This window comes from Pungitius pungitius, chromosome 20, assembly GCF_949316345.1.
Source record: "Pungitius pungitius chromosome 20, fPunPun2.1, whole genome shotgun sequence".
Lineage (NCBI taxonomy): Eukaryota > Metazoa > Chordata > Actinopteri > Perciformes > Gasterosteidae > Pungitius > Pungitius pungitius.
This window is the reverse complement of record NC_084919.1, coordinates 10,945,846-10,971,911: the sequence shown is the minus strand read 5'-3', so window position 1 is coordinate 10,971,911 and position 26,066 is coordinate 10,945,846. Positions and strand designations below refer to the sequence as shown.

General features: G+C 42.4%; 2 protein-coding genes across 3 annotated transcripts; both read right to left on the bottom strand.

The window, feature by feature from the left end:
* Positions 1 to 7,594: 7,594 nt before the first annotated feature.
* Positions 7,595 to 11,601, bottom strand: hlx1 (H2.0-like homeo box 1 (Drosophila)). 2 transcript variants are annotated; one of them, XM_037449132.2, is made up of 4 exons: positions 10,963 to 11,601; positions 10,245 to 10,427; positions 9,917 to 10,101; positions 7,596 to 8,567 (listed from the first exon to the last, which is right to left on the bottom strand). In XM_037449132.2, exons 1-4 carry the CDS (start codon positions 11,432 to 11,434, stop codon positions 8,250 to 8,252), a joined length of 1,158 nt encoding a protein of 385 aa, XP_037305029.2. In that variant the 5' UTR covers positions 11,435 to 11,601; the 3' UTR covers positions 7,596 to 8,249. The 2 variants fall into 2 exon arrangements, with proteins under 2 accessions (XP_037305030.2, XP_037305029.2); XM_037449133.2 differs by lacking the exon at positions 10,245 to 10,427 and having other exon boundaries at positions 7,595 to 8,567.
* A 6,210-nt stretch (positions 11,602 to 17,811) lies between these two features.
* slc35f6 (solute carrier family 35 member F6) lies at positions 17,812 to 22,957 on the bottom strand. Its single transcript, XM_037449134.2, has 6 exons — positions 22,707 to 22,957; positions 20,720 to 20,792; positions 20,248 to 20,419; positions 19,840 to 20,055; positions 19,644 to 19,754; positions 17,812 to 19,361 (listed from the first exon to the last, which is right to left on the bottom strand). The coding sequence occupies exons 1-6, from the start codon at positions 22,781 to 22,783 to the stop codon at positions 18,871 to 18,873; spliced, it is 1,140 nt and encodes a 379-aa protein (XP_037305031.1). The 5' UTR covers positions 22,784 to 22,957; the 3' UTR covers positions 17,812 to 18,870.
* Between the last annotated feature and the right edge of the window lie 3,109 nt (positions 22,958 to 26,066).

Genomic DNA, 26,066 nt, shown 5'->3' with positions numbered 1-26,066 from the left:
TTTCCACTGATAAAGGCAGCTGGCTCTGGTGACGCTCGGTAAAGTTTTATAGTCAGATATGCACAGATGATTAGGCCAGCTGTGCAGTGTCATATATTCCTAAACAACCCCCTCCCCCCCCCCCCCCCCGGCAGGAACTGAACTCTCACCCCTCGCACACACACGGGTTACAGGGCTCGCGCTCACACCCTTGTTTCACAAAGCTTACAACATGCGACCCCTGTGAAAGCGGCGTGAATCCTATTCTGTTAAAAAAAAAGCGTGTCTCTCTCCAAACACATGGATGTAAACGAGGAGCGTTGTTACGGTCTCTCGGGCCGCATCCGAATCTGTCTGCGACGTCACTTCACAGGACGCGGGAAGGATGTGACACTGAGCAGAGTTTTTGTTACAAATCACCTGTTCTCTCGCGTGTCTCCCCCTCCGGTTGCTGTGTCGATGAGTGTGTGCTGCGGCTTTCTCCATCCACATTGTTTTGATCAAAGGGACTGCATAACGCTCGGCGGCCCTTTCCAAAGCCCCCGCTGCGCTCTCTCTCCGACGCAGCTCTGTTTGTTTTGGAACAAGAACAAGATAAACCCAAGTGACGTCTTATTTATTTTCCCGCTGTTGCCCTCTCCTACCCTTAACAAGCTAAGTCGCGAAGAAGAATTCCCCCATAATCCATCAGCATCAGTCCGAAGTGTGTGTTCTCTGGAGTGTTGACACTACACACACACATGGATACATAATGGAGTGTGACCAGGTCTAATGGTACACCACAGAGTCAGATAATAAGTGGCACTATCAGATAAAGGGGGCATGAGCAATGAGCCAAGTGACATGCTTGATTGTGATTGGTCCCTCGGGGTGGTCCCGTGCAAACGTGTAGCCTCGCTCACACCAAACGGAAACAATCGTGCCTTAAATGTGGCATTTTGAAGAATTTTAATGATAAAAACAAAAGTTTTGTAGCCTGGTTTTAAAAATAAAGGTCATGGGGCATTAGTTTGTTTGTTTGCTATTTAGGAGTTTAAAAGGAAACATCTGAGCAATGTTTTTTTTTTTAATGGTGACTTTTCATTTACTGAATGAAAAGGTCTTTTGACAGCGAATGTTTCGTTTTAGCTGTTCTCGGCAAAACAGCATCTGTGAGCCACGATAAGCACCGAAAAAGGGGAAATGAGGAAACCTCAGACTATACTCGGCACACTTAAAAATGTATCTTACTTCAGAAAGGCCACACAGGTGACCCGGGTTGTTTCATGTGTCTGGTTCTGTGTGACTGTAACAGTTTGTTTTGTGATTTATCACCGTGAAAAACATCGGGCAGAATTTTAGTGGCATCCACTCATCTTTTACTATTCACTTAAGGCAAATATATACAACTTGCACCATAAAGTCTCAAGAATGGGTTCTATGAATATGACATGAAAGGTAGAAAAGAACGTTTTATTTTTGTGTTAATACGTCTCCATTAAGTCATGATTATGAGGAGAAACGGTGCGAACTAAAATAAAAACTAAACGTTGAATTGAAACCCTGCCACTCAAAATATTTATGTTAAAGGGGACATATCATGAAAGATGTCTTCCTTGCTTGTGCACATACTGTACATGTGGGTATCGGGAGTGTCTTCTCAAACCCCAAACTATAGAATATGTCAAAACCAAGAAGCTTAAGGACTGGAGCCTTCAGACAGAGAATGCAGATAACCAGACGGACCCAATGAGAAAAATAAAGTCTTCTTTGAACATAAAAGTATGTAAACATGTTCTACTGGAAACTCTAAAGACAGGCATCAAGCTGAAGGACATTTATGCAACTCATGGGAACGATTTGGCCAAGTTGTTTAATCTGAGATCATTTAACTCACATTTGTTTTAGTTGAACCAGCTTAAAACAATTCAGGCTAACCCCCACTTTGAAACTCATCCATAAATCCTCACATCTAACCTCACAACATGATGTTCTAATCACTGAGAGAAATAATAATAATGTCCTGCTCCTGAAGGCCAAGCGCTGAAGTTATAGAGGCAACTCTTATTAGCACGCACGTAAAGTCCCCTCCGTTGGATGCCCGGGCTCCAACACACGCTTACTTACAGAGCAGCTCGCCCCGGCTCCTCAGAGCAGAGTGAAAATTTGCTGCTGATGGCAGATCATCTGAAATGAAAGTGCTTTCCCTCTCGTGAGCTTTCTGCATCTCAGCGGGCGGCCCCACCCCACCCCACCCCCTCCGAGCCCGGGCCATAATCCCCCTCCCGGTGTGTGCATCACTCACTGAATCCGGCCTCTGCGGAAACGGGGCGGGCGGTCGGAGCGCTGCCATTTCACAGCCCTAATTAATACCAAACTCTGCACCCTTCACAAATTACAGCGCGCACCACACAGGGTTGGCTCGAGACGAGTCTGCAGGCACCAATAAAAAAGGCCACATTCATGGCCACATTAAAAAACAGGGCGGTAGGTCAGAGGACGTTTAGGTCGTAAATTGATTACTGTTGGCCATCGGCTCCGGGTGTGTGAGCAGTGTATTATTTGTATTAAAGGTCGGGAAGGAGAGCTCGGGATGATCCAAGGAGAATTCAGGAGAGCTTTTTGGGTGGAGGTTTGAAGTGGGGTGAGGAGGGGAGGGCACCTCCCCCCCCCCCCGGTTCCCCCCCGCTGGCTGCGGTGCGCAGCCAGTGCAGCCGTAGGTAACTCTGGAGCCAAGGTGGAGTGAGAAAGGAAGGGAGGAAACTCGGAGAGAAACCATGAAAAATGTGGAGCATGAAAATGTCTCCCTTGGTTTATGGCAGCGCAGCTTGGCTTCCAAGAGAAACACATCTTTAAATTTAACTTGAGATGTCTCTTTTTTTTCTCTCTCTCTCTCTCTCTCCTTCCACTCCCAACTGCTGGCAAGGGCCCGGTTCAGAAAGTGAGGCCAAGGCGCTTGGAAACTGCAGCCACGTTAAAAAAACACTCAATAATGTGGCTTTTTGGAAATGTGGCGACAGCTTCTGTACGAGAGGCTCAGTTTTCAACGTTGGTGAACATGTTTGGTTCATGTGCAGCTTCTGAACAGTCCTCAGTGTGAAGGCTCAGAAGAAAGCACTTACACGCTGAAGGTATTGAAGGTACTGGAGGGTTTATATGAAGCATACAGATTGTTTTGCTGCAGTACATTAAACGTGACCCCTGTTGGCACTGACGGTTTCTCCATTCCCGACTTCAGACCCACTCTCTTTGCAGGGAGAAACTCTTTTGAATAAAAGGCCATAAATAAAAGACTCGATACTGGTAATTCCAGGGAATGGGATTAAAATGATGGGGCGGATGGAACCAGCTATCAAATTAAAGCTTTGTACCATGTAATAATATTTTTGCGAGCCTCGGGAGGAAGTCCCCTCTCATGCCGATGATTCAGGGGTCATTTAGGAAAAGAGCATCCAGCCGATCTCATAAATCAGCATTTGATGGAACAAACATGCCTCCGAAGGAAACAGAGCTATCCGTGGAGTAACAAGGAAAGAGTAAAACGCTCCATTGATGACGGACGCAGTGTAAAGTGAGGTTAACACCTTTCAGGAGGTGCCGTGAAACATGGATCTGTGTTGGCAAACATCGCTGGGCGTGAGACGGAAATGTTTAAAAAAGACTAAGTGCATTCACTAAAAGAAAACATTTGGTCGGTGCTTGTACTGGATTTTTCGATTCGCTGCTACTTCACGCTACATTTCAGGGTACTTAAGGATAACGTTTAGTAAATGTCCTGTGAGGAATTTCAGGAGCAACATGATATTCATTGTTTTGGGTTCATGTGATCATCAGAAAGTAGATGTTGTTATGATACGTCTTAGTTTATATCTACAGAGGGAACGGCTCCTCGTTGCACCGCCATGTTTCTACAGTAGCTCGCAATGGACAAACCAAACCCTGGTCCTGGCATTGGTTTAATAGCTGAAGGCTACCGCAGTGCTCTGACATGCTTGATAAAGTACCGTATCATTAGCCCAAAAGGTTCCAAATCTTGCTGACACTAAGCTGCATCAATGGCCTCCCAGTTCGGTGGAAGGCGTTTCTACGGTTTTGTACCTGGAGGTGTGAGACAAAGAGGGGCTTCAGTTGGGTTGCAATCTACAAACCAGAGAGAATGACACAAATTCTTAAAGACTGTCCCTTAGGGACAATCGTTTTGCACTTTTACAGAAGTATTTTGTTAGCGTGACTTTTACCTCTAACTGACTATTTCTACATAATGTTAAAGTTACTTAAGTAAATGATACGCACTTTCTCCTCTGCATGAAAGTGAACTCACAATAATAGTCTTGCAATGCTCTTCACTATCGGCATCATCATGACAATTACTGGCGTTATCACCGCCGTCATCTTCCAAAAGAGGAAGGAGCAGAATTTCTTAACTCAACTTCCATCTTTTTGCACACCGCAGTTTCTCAAGCACTGGTTGAGTTATCTTGTAGCTGTCTCCCCCCCCCCCCCCCCCTGCCCCTTTTTTTTCTCCAGCGGGGCTGCAGACTCAAAGGTCTTTCCTCTGATGCATAATGCCAACGGCGGGGAGATCTCCATCAGCCTATCAAACAACCCGAGACGATGGCTCAAAGCGCTCAGTCCCGTTAATCCCTGCACCGCCGCAGGCAGGAACCCCCCCTCTGGGGCTCTCACAAGAGCTAATTTGTTTAACACAGTTACTTTTTCAAAGCGTTAAGCATTGGCCGAATCTGCGAGGCTGGTTTGTTTTATGGGTTGCCCGGTCCTGGGTTGCCAAGAGGGACATACAGGACAGCTTTTAAATGGAGGGGGGGGAAAGCTGACATTAAATACAGGCCAGATGGACTTTCTCCTATCCTGCCCATAAAGTTCTCAGGACAGTTCACAAATCAAGGCCTCAGTATTATGTTAAGCGCTTGGACTGTTATTGTTATTGTACATTTGCAAATACTAATGTAATTTATAGCTTTTCAAGCATAATTTGAGACTCGACCCACCCAGACCTTCAATACGTGAGCGTTAAACACTTAATATTGCGTTGATAAAGTGCCCAGTGCTTTTACTGCCTTCCATGGAAACTGGCTAATCGTAACTCTGACCACTTTTCATCTCATCCAGCGTGAACTAAAATTGAAGATTAAGACGAGTGCCCTCCACTTCATAACCGTCATGAGCTAGTTTATGAGAGGACTGTGATTGAGCGGGGAGGTAAAATAACTAAAAAAAAATAAAAAATAGGGAGCAGCCTCTTACCAGCAGGTATTACAGTACAGCCGGCAGAATGGGGAATATGAAAAGTGAAATTCAAGATGCGGAGCTAAAACGGAAAACTGGGGCTCTCTGGGGTCCGTCCTCTTTCCGGAGGAGAGGAAAGTGGACCCCATGGAGGAGAGGGTTCGTTGTGTTCCAGGTTTTTGGGTCACTCACTATGATGTTGCTGCTAACATGACAACAAGAAGGCTTTGGGTTTCCCGACGGAGATGAAATGCAATGAAAAGGAGCGGGGTTTTATGCATCGTCGTATTAAACTTGTTGTCAAGTTTCTTTCACGTCATTTAGCAGAAAGGTAAAGAGGAGAAATTACATTATTTCATAGTTGAATACCATTGTGTGCTGTATTCAAGTACAAGTTTGAGGCACTTATTTTGGGGTGGTAATGTTACCTATACAACAATGTTTAAGTAAAAGTACTTAAGTCAATCGATGATAATAATTACGATTTTATTAACTGTTTTTAAAATGATTATCTGAATATGCAGACAAACATTAAAATATAAAATAATTGCTGTTCTTTAAAAATACAAGTTTAGTGGAGTAAAACTAAAAGTAAAATGTACTTTGATGTACTGTGAAAAGTCAATTCAAATGATGTAAAAGTACTGCTTACCCAACGATTGAACACTTAAAGTCAGAACCGTAATTACCATCAACGAAGATAAAGTCACTTTATAGGTTTTTGTGCATCCGGCTTGGAGATCATTTTATATCAAAAACCTATCATATTTATTGACTCACATTTGTGCCAATTGTTTTTGGAGAATAACTCTTTGATCAGAACATTTGAAAGGTAAAGCACTTGAATTTTACTCCAAGTACAATTACATTAAATTAAACAACTTAAATAAAAAGGATTTAGTCAAAAATCTAATGATGCATTTTTGTCAGTTTGTGTTAGATATATTGTGACTTTTTATAAACCTTTGCCGACCCAATCAGCTCTGCATGATTGATTTCACTTTTAATCACATTTTGTTGCTTATTACACATAAAGTAAACATTTGAATGCAGCACCATCGCTTGTAAAAGTTCTCACGCTATATTTTATCTCTACTTTTAGTGAATCTGCAGACATCTTCACTGTGGTGTTTAAGATAGATTTTTGGTTGTTTATTTTAGGTCAACCCAATAAAACTTGAGTTAAAGCTGCACCCTATTTTTCTACAATAAACCTAATTTCTCCAAAGGCAGACTACAGATTGACCTGGAAACGATGCATAATATTCTCTAGAAGTTGTTGAAACTCTCAAATGACACACCTCTTATCTTACACAAACGTTATGTTGTCACTTCACTGCCGTGTTTGGAAATCACTCATTCAGGAGGTTCTTAAATGAAATGATCACACTATTGCAACAGAAATGCTACATTGGGACCTTTTTATAAGAATTCAAGAACATTGATCTAACATTAACATTAATCTCTGACGTCAGTAAGTCAGCTTTAAAACGCAGGCCTTAAAAAATGGTTTTAGTCTGACAGGTAGACTTTAATAGACACGTAAAGGGAGGCAGTGTGTCATGACATCACGCCATTAAAACATCGTTAAACGGGTCTGATTGAGCTGCGCATGTGCGAGGTTTGGACCTCTGTTGCGCCAGCAATGGGGATTTTCTCCTTATCTTATAGATCTCGACATTCACGATAAGACTGATCGGGAAATTAAATTTCCACACTAGACTGTCCTTCCACGTCAGTCTTTAGTGGTTCGTCACAATAAAAAGAAGCAGGTCGGAGGTGGACTCTGGTCAGTAGAAAGAGGGGGTTATGAGCAGCACTATAAATGGAGGAGATGTTTATCTGCGTCTGGATACATAAAATATTCTCACCCGGGTCGCCGCTGCTATCTGGAGCCAGTCAATGTATACAAACTGTAAATTATTCTCTCCTTCTGCCCTCGCTTTCTGTGCCGTCGCAGCAGCAACAAGCTCACAAGGAATTTAGTTCATTGAGTTAATGTGTTTATACAAGGAGAAGATGTTTACATTTATCATGGCAGAATGATTTGGTCCCCTCAACCTTTTAGAGTGTTTATCCGTTGGAACACTCCGGTTTTTCACGATTTAATTGTAATCAATTAACTGTTGGGATGGTCATTATTCCGTTGTTTTTATGTGTTTTTAATGTTATTAGACTCGTGTTTTTTTTTCTGGATTTATACACCACATGCTACAAGTATCCAGTTTTTTAAATGTATTTTGTTGCATATTGACGTGCATGCAACGGTGTTTTATTTTTCTTAGGCTTTGGATTTACCCAAAAAGCAAACAATAATTTAATCAATTAAACCAAAGGAAAACATTCTTAAGAATCCAAATTAAACTTAAAAGTCGGCTGAGAACAAATCATGATCTGTCCTCCGTTAATTCCCTCATCTAAATACTACAAATAAAACTAATAATTCGTAATCCGATTTTTAAAGTAAGAAACATTTTATTTACAATATTTTCAGTGCAAAATATTATTAACAAAATAGCACAACTATATATCCAGACAAAATAAGTAATACATGAACACTGCTGTTGGGTCCTGACATTTGATCTATCACGTGAAACGAGTGGTTCATAAGCTAAAAAAAAAAGTAATTCACAACCGCATTCTTTCCTTCGGATGAGGAAACATGACGCACACAAAGCTCCTGACAGGATAACGACAGCAAGGAGGCACCGGAGGTGGCCAGAAGTCCCAATTAGTATTTTTAAATAACTTGTCTTTTAATTGTTAGAACACTAGAATCCTTATAAAATGAACGTATTTATTTTGACCATCTTTTTTGTGTCTGAGTTTAAATAAACCCTACTGAGCAAATAGCTGGGCCTGCTGTCTGGTTGCTCCACTTGTTCCCAGGAATTAGACAGGTGCGGGACTGGTTCAACGTTGCAAACGTCGCATATTGTTACTTAATTGACGCTCCGGGTTGCATTTAAAACATCACCGTCGTTCTTCTATCAAAAAAAAGACTGAAAATAAACCCCCCCGCATTAGTTCTTTTCGTCCAGCCCTCATATCGCGACCGGAGGGGCCTCCGGGGCCGCGGCCGCCTCCTCCGCGCTGCTCCCGCCGCTCATGATCACGCTGGTTTGGTTTGTTTGCTCGCCGGTGTCCACGTGTCCGTCGGAGTGGTCCTCGGGAGCGTCGTCGGAGTCGCACTCGCTGCGTCCCTCGCTCTCACACTCGGACTCCTCCGCCGGCTCTTGGGGCTCCCTGCTGCCGGACTCCGGCGCGCTCTTGTCCGGCTGCTCCTTGTCCTTGTCCTTCTGAGCCTGCGCCTCTTTGGAGTGTCTCCACTTCATGCGTCTGTTCTGGAACCACACTTTCACCTGAAAACACACACGGACACACACACGGACACGTTGGGCCAGACTGTTCCAGTGTGCAGTTCGGTGATACACAACTGCAGTATGTTTGCACAGTACAATTATTTGCTTTCCTAATATTTTCCTTGAATTACCAGATTAAACTCGAAAAAAGGAGTCATTGTGGGGGATATATCATTTATGAAGTATACATTCATAAACACATTATTTTAAATATAGTATAAATAAACTATTTTCCAACTTCTTCCACTCCTTGCTGAGGAAAAATAAACCACATTTCCCCAATATGTGGCAGCATACAAAGTATAAAATATACAATGTATATTGTATGTGTCAAATGTTTCTACCCTGCGTATAATAATATATTTCAAATAAAATAATAAGCGCATCCAGTTTTCATTAAGGATAACATGTTGCTGGGTGAGTTTAAGTGTGATGAAATCCAAACACCAACTGTTTTAATCCAGATGACATTTCTCTGGCAAATTACTCTGCCAATCAAATTGCCAACTGTCTTTTGTCAATCATTTCTTAATTCCTTTTTAGATTGTAACATTATTTTGTGCTGAGTGGAACGTAAATTGCAAACATCACAATTTTCTTTCAATCCTTCAAGTTGATGCGTGACTGACTGTGACGCCGTCGCCCCGTCAAATATGGAAGCACGTATACATTTTAATTGGTTTGTCAGTGTCAGAGCCACAGGACACACAAGCCATTGTTCACCACAGTTTCTTGGGGAATTTGTAGCTTCGGCAACCTGTGGCTAACCTCACACATGGTGGGTGTGTTATGGGCCCTGCCAAGTATTTTTAAAACCTGTAAAAGTTGACACGGCAACATTTACATCTGGCATGTCGTGTGGGCAATTAAGAGTATGAAGAAAATATAGTTTATAAACAAAGGAATATTAAATACACCGCTCATATTTTACCACGGGGGGGGACTGATGGGGATCAAGACCTTTGCAGAAATGAATTAAACGAGTCAGACTTTGGCCATGTGGTCTCATTGTTTTACCCACAACTGCTTTTCGGGAAGAGCAAAGAAAATGCACGTAATCAAAATGTAGCGCTATCATACAGTAAAAAAACAGCAACAACATACGAAACCTTAAAATATACAAAACCTTAATTGAGTCCACAGGTAAAATGAAATAAAGATGTTGTATTATTTAATTTAAAGGGTGCTAAGTTATTTTGAAGGCCTATCTTCACCAACCTCTTTAGCGGTTTCTAGACACTTTTTTTTGTCTTGATTGTGCCAAAGATAGTAAACCTTGAATAAATCCTTAATAATAATCCAAACATAACCCAGGCCATAAACCTCCTCCTTGGTCAGCGGCTTCTTACCTGAGCGTCGGTCAGCCCAAGCATTGCAGCCAGTTGCTTTCTGTCCGGCTTGGTGACGTATTTCTGTATCTCAAATCTCTTCTCCAGTCCTTTCCTCTGCAAGTTTGAAAACACTGCCCTCGACCACGACCTTTTCCTCTTGTACGTCTGTGGCATCGTGTCTTTAGTGAGGACGGCATACGGCCCTATAAGACACAGCAGGGAGGACACCAGGTTGAAGACACCACAAACCGGCGGAGCGCTCGCTGCAGGTTGTTTCAACGCCTTCAAACACAAGAGCTGGACCATGTGTTGCCGTCTGTTACACGGTCCTACATGTGGTGGCTACCTGGGAAGGTGTCCTGAAACTGATGCTGGCCTGAATGCCTGCTGCTGCTGCTGCCTAGTGAACTCATCATGGAGGACGCGTCGCTCATCCCAGGGTCTACGCAGGAGAAGTACTGGCTGGCCGGAGGCTGATTGGGGACGTGGATCCCTGACTGACGGTTCGAGCTAACGATGGATGTGAGATCTGTTACAGAAGCGAGAGATGAGGGGCTTTCAGTCAGGAAAACAATGAGTCACACTGGCAACTTGGGGTGAGGGGGCAAGTATGGTCTAGTATTGAGAGAGACCATCGGACAAAGTGCAAGCGTCGGGTTCAGGTGTGACCGCTAAAGTGTTTGTGAGCAAACCTCTGCTTGTTTGTAGCTGATCGTGACCTCTGACCTCTCTGGCGAGGGGGCAGGAGAGAGCAGAGGGATCTCCCCACTGGGCTCTTAAAGTGCATGTTATGAGGCTATTTGGGCTCTAACTACTCCGTGAACAAGTCTGCCATTAAGTGGTTCTGGCTTTACAATGTGTGCTTCCAGTTGGCTGTTTCTACAGTGTGTTCATGATTTTGTCTCGTGGTACTTTAACGTGTCGTAGAAAACAAAACAAGAACAAAAACATTAAGGCCATGAAACAATCTCATTGTTTTCTTTAGCTGACATGACAGACATCATCGCTATAAATCCACATGAATATTCTGAATGTCGGCGCGTACTAAAAATCTCCCTCCTCACCTCTTAATGACGACTTCTCTTTTCCTCTCTGGTCAAAGTCTGTCGACAATATCCGATCGATTCCGAATTTGAGGTCCTTGCTTGCAGGCGGAGGGGCTGGCTGGGAGTTGAACGCGGTTCTGCCCACTGATGTTAGCTGTAGTCCGTGTCTGTTGTAAGGAGACGCCGGACTCAGCCTCGCGCCGTACGGCTCGGGCGCCACGGGAGAAGGGCGCAGTGGCGAGTTGCCGGAGTGGCCGTGCTGCGCGCGGTGCTGTTGGTGTTGGTGGTGTTGGTGTTGGTGGTGGTGGTGCCCCATGTGCACCATGAGCGCGGACGATCCCGGGACGTTCTCCGCATCCCCTGCTTGCAAAATGTCTGCGATGCAAAACGAGGGTTTCTTCATCGTATCCACAGCGAAGCCCCCCGCGCAGTACGCAGACCACAGGCTGAAGTTGGACGCGTAAAACGGGTTGAGCCCGGCCGTGTACATCCCGTAGCCTCTGGTGCGCCTTATTGTTTCTCACAAGAGGTTACAAACGGACAGGCATGTATAACAAAAATAAACAAACAAAAAAAGAAGAGAGAAAGAAAAAGAGGCAGGTACGGCGTTTTGGAGGTATATAGACGAAGGTCTTCGTTGTGTCAGTGTCAAAATTGCTTTCCCGACTCTGAAATCCAAACACTGCAGCTCCACGCTGTGAAGTTCCTCCGCCGATGCTGATTGGTCGCTTTCTGAGCCAATGGGTGCATGCAGCGGCTCACATCACGCCCTTCCAAACGAGAACGAACCAACACACACACACACACACACACACACACACACACACACACACACACACACTAGACCGGGGACAATTTTTTGTTTTGAAATCCTGAGATGATGGATTGATCACTTAAAAAGAGCCCCCACCCATCACCGCACCCCAAAACATTATACCGATTACCTCTCGTGTTCATTATATTTTCTCTTTTTTTCTTTGTGGAAATATATTTAACATTTCTCCCCGGAGCCAATGAACCCAGAGGGATGGAACTATTTTTAAGAAACGTTTTTTTATACACAAATCTTTTACTCTTCCCCTGAAAAATAGGACGAATGAATCCAATGGAGAGAAAAAAACATTCCACACGATTATAAATAATAATAATAATAATAATAATGGACTGCGTAAAGAAAAAAGGCGCAGTCGTTTGACCCCGAGTCCAGGAGAGGCTCTATTAGCGCCACGCATCCTGTTGTTGATGGGCTGTGATTCGTGTTAAATGAGCGGATATTCCTGCTAGATTTGCCCCCAAAATAGAACCTGTTTTAGTATTTTAGGATACAGCCGAAATCCTTATTTCTTCCGGAGCAGAGGAGAGGGGGGGGAGTACTTTTATATAACGACTGTTAGAACTTCCCCTTTTCAATATTTGTGCAACTTTATCTCGACCCGCAAGTTGCACGGTGACGCAAATCCGCCCCCATGCTCATAATAAACAGAGGAAACCGATTCTCCTCTAAAACCAAAACACAATTAACTTCAGAGGCGATACTTCATCCGCGAGGCCCCCTCAAGATTCACACGTTGGGTCCTGGCCAATGACGTGTTAGAAACTCAAATGGGATCGATGCTGTTTAATGATTTCCTCAACGTCAATTCATTTCTCCAAATAGGTCTCCCGTTTGCCGGTGACGACAATTTTAATAATAAAATACGTAATCCCAAAAATGTCTCAACACCTGTCGATTGAACTCTCCCTCGCTTTCTCCCCTCTGTGTGTACTGTCGTGCCTTGATCCCCCCCCCCCCTCCCCTCTTCCCCCCACCCCTCCTCCTCCTCTCCCCTCCATCCAAAATAACTCTGCGGCCGTCTGTTTCTCGTGCAAGTGTTGAAACAATGGCTTCTGAAGCCCCGCGTTCATTCAAGCCTCGGTTCGTGCGGGCGGAAGCGCCGATGACCCCGGCTGCCTCCTATCATGCTGTTTTCGAGTGACACTTTTCCGGGGTAAAATTAGAAAATAGAGATTTAACGCTTGCCCTCCATCATGCAGTCAAAACAATCCAGGGAAGAGGATGTAGCGGGCGCAGCACGCCTGCAGTTATTTCAGGTGCCGATGAGCTCTTCAGTGGGAAGCGTTCAAAAACGCCGGCCCCCAGATCAGCCTTCACGCTCGGGACCCAACGCATGGAGCCCTTCTGCTGCAGAGAGACAGGATTCATGCGAGGAGTGGAAATGATGAGCAGAAGACAAATATGCGGACATGTAATATTACTGTAATGAATTGTGAAAAGTTTGCCTTTTTTTTACAGAAAAGAACGACATGCACAGTAAAAAAAAAAAAAATAGGTGTTATATAACATCTTGGAAACAGCAGAGGAGCCCCTATGTTTTCCTTACACACTTCACCTTTTAGTGCAAAAAAGGGAAAGAAATACTTAAATACTTTTTGTATATCCATTCACACACACACACACACACCAATATGTATCTCCAAGAGGAGAGAGTCCAGACACAAAGGACTTGTGTAACGCACAAAAATGTGACATCTCAACGATTTGTAAGAAACACAACGTCTCTTAAGGCTGAGCCCGGCTGGATTCTATTATTCACCTTTATTTCCCTTTTCCAAGCCGGTCCTCAGTGCAGCTGTTTGAATGATGGCAGGTGGGATGCTGCCAGTGGCAGCGGCTCCTGACACAGGCCCTCCAGACCTGAATCATCAACAACATGACAACCCGGGTGGAAAAACCCAAATAAATAAATAATTGACTTTTCCCATAAAAGTAGTAGTTTCTTAAATAAATTGTTGTTCAGCTCATATTGCCATGTGTCTTTGCAGCCCTAAACACGGCCTCACACATATTACTAATTACGATACTATGATCCGTGAATCCAGGACTAAACAACCTGCAGTAAGTGTTATGAAAGAAGTCCACCTCAACAAGATCTATGAACCATGTCAAATATAATAATGTGAAAGAGGCCATTTTCCTGTAGAATTACCCATTTTACTTAGCTGATAATACATCTATACTTTTGAATGAAGTACTGTTATGTTGCCTTTCAATGCAAAAAAAACACTGTTTAATAGAGGGCACAACATATTTTTTGAGAAGATGTGAGCGACAGCTTCGCCTCGTTGTTAAAACACGAAGACAGCGAGCACAAATTCAGCTAAACGACTGATGGTTGATGTTAAGCTCTACGACTCACACAGACATCATGAGAATGAAGAGCCTAAGCTTTTAGGGGTCCCGACCCCCCTTCCCCCCCCCCGCGGTGTAAAACACAAAGCCGTGCCGCTGTGCACCGACGACTACCTGAAGTTCAGAGCCTCCCACGGAGCCCATTGTTGTCGGCTGATTGGTCGCCGTGTGTTTTTCAGGAAGCCTTCATCAGGAGGAGGAAGACTGAATGAGCAGCTCGGACCGAGGCCCCCGCTGGATCACAGGCCCGCAGGACGGAATGAAACGATCTCCATTATTACGCTGAGAATTATTGCTCCCCCTTCGTAAGACTCCAGCTCCAAGCCAAGATTACTATTTCTGGCAATGTTTGCCTCAGGAAGGAACTTTCGCAGATTTAATGGGACCTGGGCCATTGTACACAGCCTTCTGTATGGCAGCCTGCCATCTTCTCCACAGAGGAGGGAAAAAAGAAGTCAGGGATGTGTATCAAGTCAAAACAAGACTGTCCCCGTTTATGCCATCTCAAACACAGACATCATATTTCAGACAGTGAACTCTTTCTCAGGTGTAGAGGAACTCTAAATGATTTGAAATTAGCATGTACTGTGCAAGGGCATTTGACCGGTGTTATTTGGGTCTTTTGTATGAAACATATCTTCATGTTCTCATCAGTAAAATCCTATTAAAGCAGCAACATACTGTACTTTGTTCCTTTATCTCATATTCGCTCAGGAACAAGTATCTTCTTTCTCGAAGATGTAATGAAAATATTTAATCAGAAATTATAATACATTAGTGAGGTGACACTGAAAAAGCTGTATTGCAGTAAATACTATAATATATCAGTATGCAAATATCTGTTCAAAGTAAGTTCAGTCTTAGTATACAACAACTCTAAAAATAAACTAAAGCTGTGATATAGTGTGTTAAAAAGTACAATTTCCATCTGAAATGAGTATAAAGCCAGCTCTTGTTTCAGCTTCTGCCGTTTTAAATGCATGTTTTTCTCTCCATATATTGTGGATGTGAGTGATCCAGATCATAAAACACTAAAGGTGGCGTGAAGGCAGCACAGGCAGCTCCCCCCAGTGACAACGCGCTTCTTCTCGGCTTATTCCTTCTGATCGCAACAGACCACCTAATTTGATCTACAATTAACCAAAAAGTGATTTAATGTAATTTAACATGTGAAATTAAAACATATTTTGTGAGTTTGAAACTGTGACGTAGAGTTAAAAAGATAAATACACTTAATATTAGCTTCCAATCTGCAGAGACACAGACATGGATCACAGTATTTTACTGATTTCTCTCATTTTGGCTGTTTTATATGAAATGTGGGATGATTTTACACTCAAATTGTTCAATTTAAAAAATGTGAAAAGTCAAAGAGGCACACGTCAAAACAATAAAGCACTGCTTAAATCTTGAATTACAGACCTTACAAGATTTTATGTTTTAAAATGGGAGAATAAAAGCTCACAACTGTTACTTATATTTCCCCATTACTTTTGTTTCAGTTCATGTTGAATGACAGAAAAATACTCACAGCAGACGTTGAACAAATGCTTTTGTTTCAATATATGTCTTTATAACACATTGTTCAATTAAAGGTTTTAATTTGTGTTGTATTATTAAAATGACCTCGATTGGTGCTCATCAGTCTCCTGTAAATGAGATTCACTCATTGTGGATTTATAAAAACACAGGAGAGGATTTGAAACAGCTCAGTGGCACATTAGTGACCTTTAAGGACAATTTTAGGCGAGTATTGTGTGTATTTTCAGTGCGTCCGTTTCATTTTACTTCTACCCCAATGCAGTTTTTGGTGCAGTTACTCTGTATATTCAGATTAATATTACAACATATAATCAAATAATACATTAGTAACACGTAATCAAGGACTATTTGAACAAAAAATGGCCCATTCTGTGAAATGAGTACGGTTTGGCAGTCCCCTTTAAGCAACTCGACTACACAAATAGGTCCACTGAATAGACATATTGAAGAGATGACTGGGTTTCCTTTTGTGGTAGCGTGCTTTGGACTCTCATCTGTGCACAGTCGGCGTTTAAAGCATTAAGTGGTCATTAGCCGGACACTGGAGTGGTAGACTAATCACACTCACCCCGGCCTGCCCCCTGCCGTAAACAACCCCAAGCAGTGGCTTTAATGGAGGCTTTTAAATACCATGGTGACTCAGTGCCTTTGAGCAAACACCAGGTGTTTACATAAAAGCAGATTAAAATCACCTCTCTTATTTTTATAGAAGAAATATAATATATATATATATATATATATATATATACACACGTGAAAACAGACAGGCAGTGGAGGAGGAGAGAATGGAAACACAAAAGGTCAGAATAATATTAAACCATTAGTCCTGCATAAACCACTGCAACAACAAATAACGTGTATTTTGTCTAATAATGTTGATTTGAAACAATTTTCTAAATCAGAATAACGTTGAATGGAAATGTTTCAGGCGATGAATTAAGGATCCTCAGAGCTTCACATCTCGGGACAGATCAATCCGAGATATATATAAATATATATAAATATAAAATGTATGCATATTTCCTACAACAAAATGATTTTTCTATAAACACAAGTTTTCTCCGGTAACATAAAATTAAATGAAATGATTCATAGAAAAGGTTTTCTAAACATCTGCCGTGTCGTCGCAGACATTAAACTCACCAGTTATATACAAATTATTTCACATACTCACAGACCGTCTCAGACCAACGTGTGATGGCTTTACTGTGAAGTTCATTCAGAATGGCAAATGCTGCCATCTAGCGGCCACGTCATGTGCTGCTGTGCCAAACGATATGCGTGCGTTGCAGCACGCACGTTGATTATAAAGCGGAGTAAAAAAAACACAAAAAAACAATAAATATAAAATGAATCAACATTGACCCACAGCGGTTCTCTTCTATACAGCCAACAACCCACTCACAGTTCATTTTAAATGATTATTTGAACGTGCCACATGTATAAGACTTTGTAAAACCATTTCTTTTATTTTCATTCTAACCTTGTTGTTAATGTAGACAACTTGTACAAACATACAATATAAGAAAAGATTCATCTATTGTTAAGAGTAAAGTCACGTTATTTTCAGTTGCGTTTAGTTTTTCTGCAATGACATTACCTTCTAAATGCTGTGTTTGGTCAATTAACACATTTTCTTTCACTCTGCTCCGGGAGCTGGACAGAAGTTGTGTTTTTAGATCTCAGGGGATTCTTGTTTTCAACCTTTGACCTCCATTAAAGCACAAGACCGGTCTTCGGGGAGGAAGTTGGGTTGACTCAGGAAGTGAAGGCAGGTGTCAGCTGCTGGTGTTGGACTACTGACACTTGACCCTAAACTGGCTGCTCAAAACTGAACAACTGAAATCCTTCTTTTTATCAGAAGGCTGCTAAGAAAAGGAACCGGGTTATTTCAAGTTAGGAATAATGCATGTTTAACATGTGTACATTTAAAAAAAAAAAAGTTTCATTACTTTGTAGTGTCAAATAAAAGCAAAGAAAATCAGGAATTTGTCCCATTACAGAAGCTGGAAACCAAGAATATTAGCTTATATTTGCTTTGGGGCGACAACACATCATTCATTTCATTACTTAAAATCATTTATTTTCAGTGGATCAAATAATCCAGAAACTCAATATCGTAGCTAATTCTGCAGCACAAAAAAAAAATCTTTAGTCTTTGTGGCTTGTATTTTTTTAATCCCTCTTTTTGTCATTACATCCCATCCATCACGTCAGTGTAGTATTCTGAAGGCCAAAAACCGTAAAAATGCTAATGCACCATTTAATGTCATACATGTCATTTCATGACTTTCCCTTTTTTCTTAGTGCGCATGACAGCCCTAAACTACCAAAAAGAAAAGGATAATCAGCATTTACAGTAGCAGGTGTAAAATCACTTGGTTTAGGAGCTTTGATAAAGTCCGTCAGTAAAAACAAAAAAACTTTAAGATCAGCAAATATACACAAGTTCCTTTTTAAAAATGCATTTCTGTACACATTCTGTTTAACCACACTCAGATTGAGGAGATGACTCTGAAGCTTGATTAGAACGCATTAACTACTGCAAGACCGGTTTCTGTTGGCAAATACATCAACATTAGAATACCCATTGTTAAAAAAAAGCATCCCAAACAATGTGCCTTATCGATTCATGAAAATCAGAATAAATCTTCAAAAAAGGTGTCGTCAACTTGCAGTCATTTGCTTAAGTGAGTAAAAAGAAAAGTTCAAGGATAAACTGATTGAAGAGAGTATGAACTCTGCATAGATCAATGTGTGCGGATATCAATTTTGATCGGTTTAAAACTTTTTGATACGGTAACGTCCAGCACCCGAGGAAAGATCAAGCCGCGCTGGTTCTTCTGCATCGTGTTAAGGATTAAAAAGTAGAAGAGAGGGTCGGAAGCCTATTATAAAACAGACTCAAATTTCACTTGAATTAACTAAATAGAGAACCTGTATTATAATACGGAAGCTCCGTCAGACTGGCCTCTCTGTTCCTCCGAAAGAACATTTCAACAATTATGAGACTTTTTAGTCAAATATACATACAAGATACTACTGGTGTGCCAAACCATTCCTTTAAAAGAGCTTGCACACTCCCAAATATTAAAGTTTTGAGTGCGATGTGACCGTATTTAAAAAGAGACACACAATCCTTATGAAAGGCTCATTGTCTTTGTCGGCCTACCGGTCCCCGTCTTTCGGGCCCTTCAGCCCTCGTCGGTGCTCTGCACCCTGCCGTCGCCCAGCAGCCTCTCCCTTTCACCGGGGCCGTCCTCCGGCTCCTCGGCGCCCACCATCGCGGCGCACCACGGCACCCTGGCCAGCAGGGGGCGGTGCAGTCCGTTGTAGAGCGCCGTGCCCACCAGCAGCACCAGGAAGCCCAGCACCTGCAGGCCCTGGAACTGCTCCCAACCCAGCGCCAGGCTCACGGCCCAGATGACCAGCGTGCGCAGGCTGTCCAGCACCATGCGCGTGGTGGCGCTGATCTCTTTGGTGACGCTGATGCCGGCGAAGTTGAAGAAGGCGATGCTGACCGTGTTCCCCAGCAGCGCCAACAGGATGAGGGGCTCGTGCCCGATCTGGCAAAACGCGTCGAGCGCGTCCTCCAGCACCTGCCGCGGGTTCCCGCTGAAGGCGCCGGCGTGGATGAAGTACATCGGGATGAGAAGCAGCGACAGGACGAAGAACCCAAAGAAGCCTGGGAAGGAGAGGAGAGCGCCAAATGAAAACAAAGTCTGGCCCTTCACCTGCGCGTGGGACCAGTTGATTAACCTTTCAATATTCGAACATTTGAGCTGAAGAAATTTGTTTTTTTACTTTCTGCTCCTGTTTACATTGTTGCAATTACCAAAGATGTATTGCCGCTCCCCTTTGTTTGGGTCACAATCCAAAAACAACACACCAAGTGTGGCAAAAGCTGCAGACTTTAGGTGCTTCTAAAATAATGTTGCATGTAAATGCGGATGAAAAGCTTCTGTACCTTCTGTACCAACAGCCCGGAGAGGATGGACATCATGTTTGTAGACAAACTTTTCCTCCAGGACCATCTGCACTGAAACAATGACCTGAGCCAGGATGATCAGAAGGTCTCCTGCAGGGCACAGTGTAAAACAGTCAAAACACCCAACCCAGTGAGTCTGCTTTGCCGTTATCTTGAAGCCCAAAGTCCTCCTCGCCTGTGACGATGTCGCTGAGTTTGTGGGTGTCTTGACTGTGGCCGCTGAAGAAGTCGGCCAGGCCCACTATCACCAGGCCCAGGATGGTGGTGAGGATGCCGACCCACTGGCTGGGCGTCAGACGGCGTCCCAGGAACGCCACGGACAGCAGACCGGTGAAGATGATGACGGCGCCGCGCAGCATCTGGAAGCTGGACGCACTCGTCATGTTGAGGGCTGCGAACAAATAGGAGACGACGCGGGTTAATTCTCTCTTCGCAGACGCGCCGCCTCTTTTCGCGAAGGAGCGAAGCTGAAAGTTGCGGCAAGGCGACATCATCTTTTTAACTTTGACCTTTTGAATTAAGAGCGTGAATCAGGAATCGGAACGAATAAGCCTAAGAGGCAAAAAAAGTAAAAGTCACCCACCAACATACATGATGGAGGTGGCCGTCATGTCACACATGGCGGGGGGGAAGAAGAGGAGCGGGTTGAAGCTCTGGCCGGGGTTCATCCGGGGCTCGGGGCGTCGTCTGTCGTGGCACAGCAAGAGGTAGAAGACCGCGATACAGCTGAACTCGCCCAGAAACATGCCCACCGCCTGCGGGATGCAGGATGGGATCATTGGTTACTTTTTGGAAATATTTTACGGGGTTTATTTGAGACAACTGAACAATTCCAAATGAGTCATTTTAAAAGGAGGCAAACACATGCATGTGTGGTTAATGAGGACATTTTCTCCATACTTTCACTTGAGAATAATATGTTCATTTTTGCACTAAATTACTAAATAAAAAAACAATCAATGTTTTTTTTAGTTCACGGGCTTCACCATGTGGTTATTCCATAAAGACTACACATCCACAGGATAACCATGAAAACACACAGTTTATTACTTTACCTGTACGAACGGGTGAGTGAACGGATGGTCCGGGTCGTCGCGGCAACCCTTCGCAGAGAACATGTCGGCCCATCTGTCGAACAAGAAACCGCCATTGCAACTTCATTATTGATATTCTACACAACCGCATACAGTAGGAAACGGTTACAGCTGCAAAGACTAAAGTACAAGTCGATTCATCTGTGTCTATGTTCTTAAAGCTTCTCAAATGTGATGACTCTCTCTCGGTCATATGTAATATTACACTCTGACAAAAACAAGAATTTCTGAAAAAATCAGCTTAGTCTGTAGAACATTTCACCAATAACCTTCTGCCAACTTTGGATTTTTTTTTTTTATGTAACTGCTGCCTTTGACCGACAACCAACTCATAAAAAACGAGTGTGAACCAGAGTTCTGCAGAGAGAGAACATTTAGTTTCACATATTGCATATTGGACAGTGGTTGTAAAGTTAATGGGTGACTAAACCTACGCAACCCCCCCCCCTCCCCTCCCATGACTTCTGCAATCAGACCAGCAGAGGAAGTATGACCAGCGCGTGAGCGTCTGATTTAAAAAACGCAAGCCGTAGGAATACGCCGATGACGCAATTTCTTCAAACGGTTCATCTGCAACCACCGTGTTTGAGTCAGGTGTCTTAAGTGTGGTGCACATCAAAAGGAGACGGGGGAAATCTGCACCAAAACTATCAATCTAGGCGAGGTGCTTGAAACGCAGCGAGGCGACCAGGCCGGAGTCGGGTGACTGTAGTGAAACTCAAAACAGATAGTGGCCGATTCCCCTCAGAGCAACATGACTCGGCTTGCTTTCTCTGGCTGGTTGGAACTCAGACGGTGATTTTGTTTAGCTGGCCGAAAGCCCACAGAAGGACAGAGAAGTGTGTCAGAGAGGAGCTGACTTCACAGATTAATGGGGAAGTTAAAAAAAAAAAAAAAAAAAAAAGGTGTCTAGTTTGACTAAAATAGAAAATCTCTCCTTATCGTGACCATAACGGGAGAGGACTTGCGTGTATTAGCCATTAATCTTTCAAGCTATTTTTTGAAGAATAAATGTCAAATCTTCTCTACAGCTTCTCAAATGTGAAGATTTTTACAATTTAGCTTTAAACTGTAAATTGAACAGATTATGAGTAGTTGGAAAAAACATGTAATGCAAAGACGATAAATTGTCTCTCTCACTTTTATTCTGATGTTTTGATCAAAGGGTTATGAATCAGCTATAAGAAAATCTGCAACTTAATTGATAATTAAAGTATTTCTGAGCTGCAGGCTCATAAACATATGAGGAGTCCTTCTGGGACTGATCTGGTGGATTGAGTTCCCGCAGTCGAACAATCACTAGTATTGAGCATCAATTAGTTGTTATAAATCATCGTTAAATCCACTTTAAGCCTTTCAAGATCTAACTTAATTAGCACGTTTTCTTTTCAGCATTATCTGCCGTTGTGTCTGTCCAAATGAAAAACGAAAGGAAGGGTCAGTTGCAGCTAAATATATCCTCATTTGTCTTTACCTGTGTCCCACAAAGAAGCCCGAAGGAGGCCCCTGTGCAAGCTCCCAAAACACGAGTGCACGAGTCAGCAGGTCTCCGTTGAACACACACAGCTAATGAAAGATAGTAATGAAAGATGGGAATGTAAGACCGTAATGTAATGTGTAACAATCAGAGGTAATTTCCCTTTACTGCCACGCGTCACGAGCGGCCTCAAATCTTATTGCGACAAGAGTAGATTCAACTATCTCCGTCCTCTCGTCCACACTTTGGCTCCTTAACTCTCGATAAGGGTTTGTTTGTTTGTGTTAGCTGGTAGATGCTAACGTGTTGTTAGCATCTACCAGCTAAACTAAGAGTGGGAAACATGCGGACTATACTCGGCATTCAAACTAAACAAGCTAACCTGATTAATGAGCTAATTAGTGCTTTGTTTAATGTCGTGAAAACGACTTTAACTTATAAACACAAGGAAATACACGTAACGTTACTCACTTTGCGGACAGTGTGTTGAGGGAGCCGGTCGTGAGCATGAGTGCCGCCAGGAACAGCTGGTATTTAGTCCACGCCATGTCGGGACACGCTAACCCGGGACAGCCGAGTGGCTCTTTACCTGAAGACACACGCGGAATATTATTCCCACAAATGCGTTCTGTGGGATCTCCTCCGCCCGTGTGGGTCACGTGACAACTCGGAGTCAGCTGACCGCTCAGTGTCCCACGCGCTGCTTCCGAGTGCTGCCGGAAATGGCCCAATAGACCCAGAACGATAAAAGAATTCCCACTGATTGATCTAGTTAATGATTAATCAAACAGACACGCCTAACTAATGATACTCAATGATCAATTCCTCCTAAACAAACAATTAATGTATTTAACAACTCTCTACAACTTGCTGTATTTGTACTGTCATGCAATTTTGATATTGATGATAAAATAAACTATATATATATATATAAAAACTAATATATTGAAATTATATTGTATATATATATATATATATACAATTGTACAACAATTGTAAATATATATATACAATTGTAAAACAACATGTGGAATTGTTTGTTTTTGTTGTATGTAAAAAAAGCTCCAGTCAGTCCTATGTTCTTCCTAGTCCTATGTGTAGACTACATATTAAAAACAATGAGCTCTATTAAATGTTGTTGCTATGTGTAACATTGTTGTCATTATTTCCACTCTAATGTAGATCTACTTAAACACCCGTCTTACGAGAGCAATAAAATAAGAGTTTTACATAAAGGGGAGTGTTAAAGGATCCCAGGATGAACAGCAGAGGGCGTTAAAGACCGGACAGAACATCTAGATCCCAGAAAGTTGGACCAGAGTCCATTCTCCCTTACGTGGCCTCATAGTGCTTAAAATTAGAATATGCACTCCTTTTTCCACTAGAATGCATAGTGCATAGATGTCAATATTCAGCATTTCGAAACCTGCAATTTAAAATGGAAAAATGTGAATCACTAAATAGAATATAATAATTGACAATCATATTAAATAAATAGATAAATTGCTCAATACAAGTAAATGAAGAACTAGAGTCGTGTTGTATTCAGTAACTGATCTCAATAATTTAAAGAAGGGCTGGTGTCTGAGTTTTTGAATCTTATGACTTTAGTTCATTATTCATTCATTTAGTGCTGACTGTCCTCTTTTGCTGCAGACAGCTTTGGGAAAATAAGAAAGGAAGCCAGCAGAAACCAGATGTTGGTTCTGCTATAAACGCTGGGTCAATTTTCTGCAGCAGGGCAGAGGCTAACTCTATATCTACTTCATGTGTATACAATAAACTGTATATAAAGTTTGTATAAAGTATTAAGATTGTGACCTCTTCTGTGTGCAAAGTGGACATTTGTGACATGATGTTAGTGTAATTGCACAATTATCAACAATAAATGTCACGGCCATGTGTTCAGGAGATTATTTTTTTTAAAGACAAAAGGTACCCGTATCGGTGGGCAGCTTAATACAACTTTACATTGTTAAGTATTCATGCTAGTGTCAATAGGGCCGATACATCTCACGTTCAGGGTTTCCTTTGTTGCATACCATTAAAACTGTTCTAAAACTGTGTTTACATGTGTGATTGACAGAGAATGAGAAAAAGAAAAGCCACATTTTTGGCAATTAATTGTGTGGTAATGAAATTGTAATCAGATGTTTTCAGAATGTTTATGATGCAAGCATCACTATGTTTGTCTTTTATAGTTTTATTATTTTATTGTATTATTCATCCGGAATTTCAGCTACTCAATGCAAGAGTAATCACCACATCTGTGGCAGTCATGGAAAACATTGTGCCCATAAGCATTATCATTTTACGCTGAATGGCCCAGAAACACTTGATTGACAGCCAACCTCCAGAGGTGCGATGTTGGACCTGCGGGACTTTGTATGTACACGCAGCTCCTCTGAGGCCACTGGGACGTCACATGGGAGGGTCTGCTGAGGAGACGGAAGCTGCTCACGGCTTGTTGAAAAGCGTCATGGGGGAACTGTTCACCTCTCTGAACGCATAATAATTCATGATCACCACTCAGAAATGCTCACCTGTGCATGATTTGCATGGATATCACTAGAAAACCTGTGACATTGTGCTGTTACATGACATGTGCATAAGAGCACCAGCACAACTCTTCACCTGAAGACAAACGTAAGCTGCAATATGTTCACTGTGAGGCTTTAGATGATCTGCCATTGTCTATTTACCTTGTATTACTTCTAGTTCATTTAAAGTTGAGAGTATTTAGATATTTGTTCTTTATGGTAAGAAATGGTGTGACATAGTATCTGACTTGCAAGAGATCACGGTTGATGATGACCCGTCTTCTGTCTGTGTCTCGGCCCCAGGCATCATGGTGGACTGCCACAGAGTGGGAAATGACCATCAGTTACCTTCCCATAAGCTTCCTGTACCCGCTGATAAAGCTATTTGTTCTACTTTTTAGAGTGACTTTAAATATCCGCAGGTCAGTCACACCTGTCATACAAGAAAAAGAATATGTTCAGTACAGTTAAAAAATTAGGAATCACCTTTTGTGTACGTATTTCAAATACCACCTGATGAGACTCAGCTCAAGAAAAAAACTAAAATCTTTAAAGTTTAACAAAAAGCTTAAACTGAAGATAGGATTTATGAAATTGCAGCATGCACATAATCACTTTAATTTATCAATTTATTCACCTCAAATTGATATGTACCAGTTTCACCTGAAACTGTGGAGATTAATGCACCTGAAAGCATGAAGATGATCCATTAAAACAACCTAATAACAGCCTGCCCACTAAAACACTGAAGACATTGCAAAGTAATAAGAAAAAGAACCACCTGGGGGCTCACATGGACTTACTGGTTGTTTGTTTAGTTTGGTTAGAGATTTTGGAAATTCTTAAATGCAAGAAAAAGGGAAAAAATTAGGACTGCAAGTCTCAATCCAAACTATACATTGAAAAACATAGAATGTTAATATTCCAATAATTGAGATATTATCCATCCCATTTCCATGACAGATTGGAGCTCACAGCAACACAAGGTCAAGAGCTAGAGTTCATATTTGCCCAGAGTAGCACAAGGACAGATTCTCCCTGTGTAAGGGAGAGGTTTAACTGTGACAGCTGGACTGTGGATGCGCCGGGCCTTCCGAAAACCAAGTCCGGTTAGATTTAAATGCTCTTTTATTGACATGCAAGGATGGGCAACTTCTTCAATCTTCAACAACAACAAATCTTGAAGAGAAACTAGAATTAAAAGAAAACGAGATGAGATGAGAATCATTGTCAGTCTCCTTGGTAAGAAAACAAATTACACCTCTTATTTGCACAAAGAGATCTCCTCATG

Bases quoted from the DNA above. Each gene is read 5' to 3' on its own strand.
- slc35f6 (XM_037449134.2), bottom strand. From the start codon at position 22,783: ATGGCGTGGACTAAATACCAGCTGTTCCTGGCGGCACTCATGCTCACG. The intron at 20,793-22,706 runs GTGAGTAACGTT...CTTGTTCGACAG, and splicing joins CTCAACACACTGTCCGCAAA to ATGGGCCGACATGTTCTCTG. The intron at 19,362-19,643 runs GTACAGAAGCTT...TCTCCTTCCCAG, and splicing joins CCGGGCTGTTGGTACAGAAG to GCTTCTTTGGGTTCTTCGTC.
- hlx1 (XM_037449132.2), bottom strand. From the start codon at position 11,434: ATGTACACGGCCGGGCTCAACCCGTTTTACGCGTCCAACTTCAGCCTG. The intron at 10,428-10,962 runs GTGAGGAGGGAG...CTTCTGTAACAG, and splicing joins AGAGAAGTCGTCATTAAGAG to ATCTCACATCCATCGTTAGC. The intron at 8,568-9,916 runs GTAAGAAGCCGC...GTGTGTTTTCAG, and splicing joins TTGGGCTGACCGACGCTCAG to GTGAAAGTGTGGTTCCAGAA.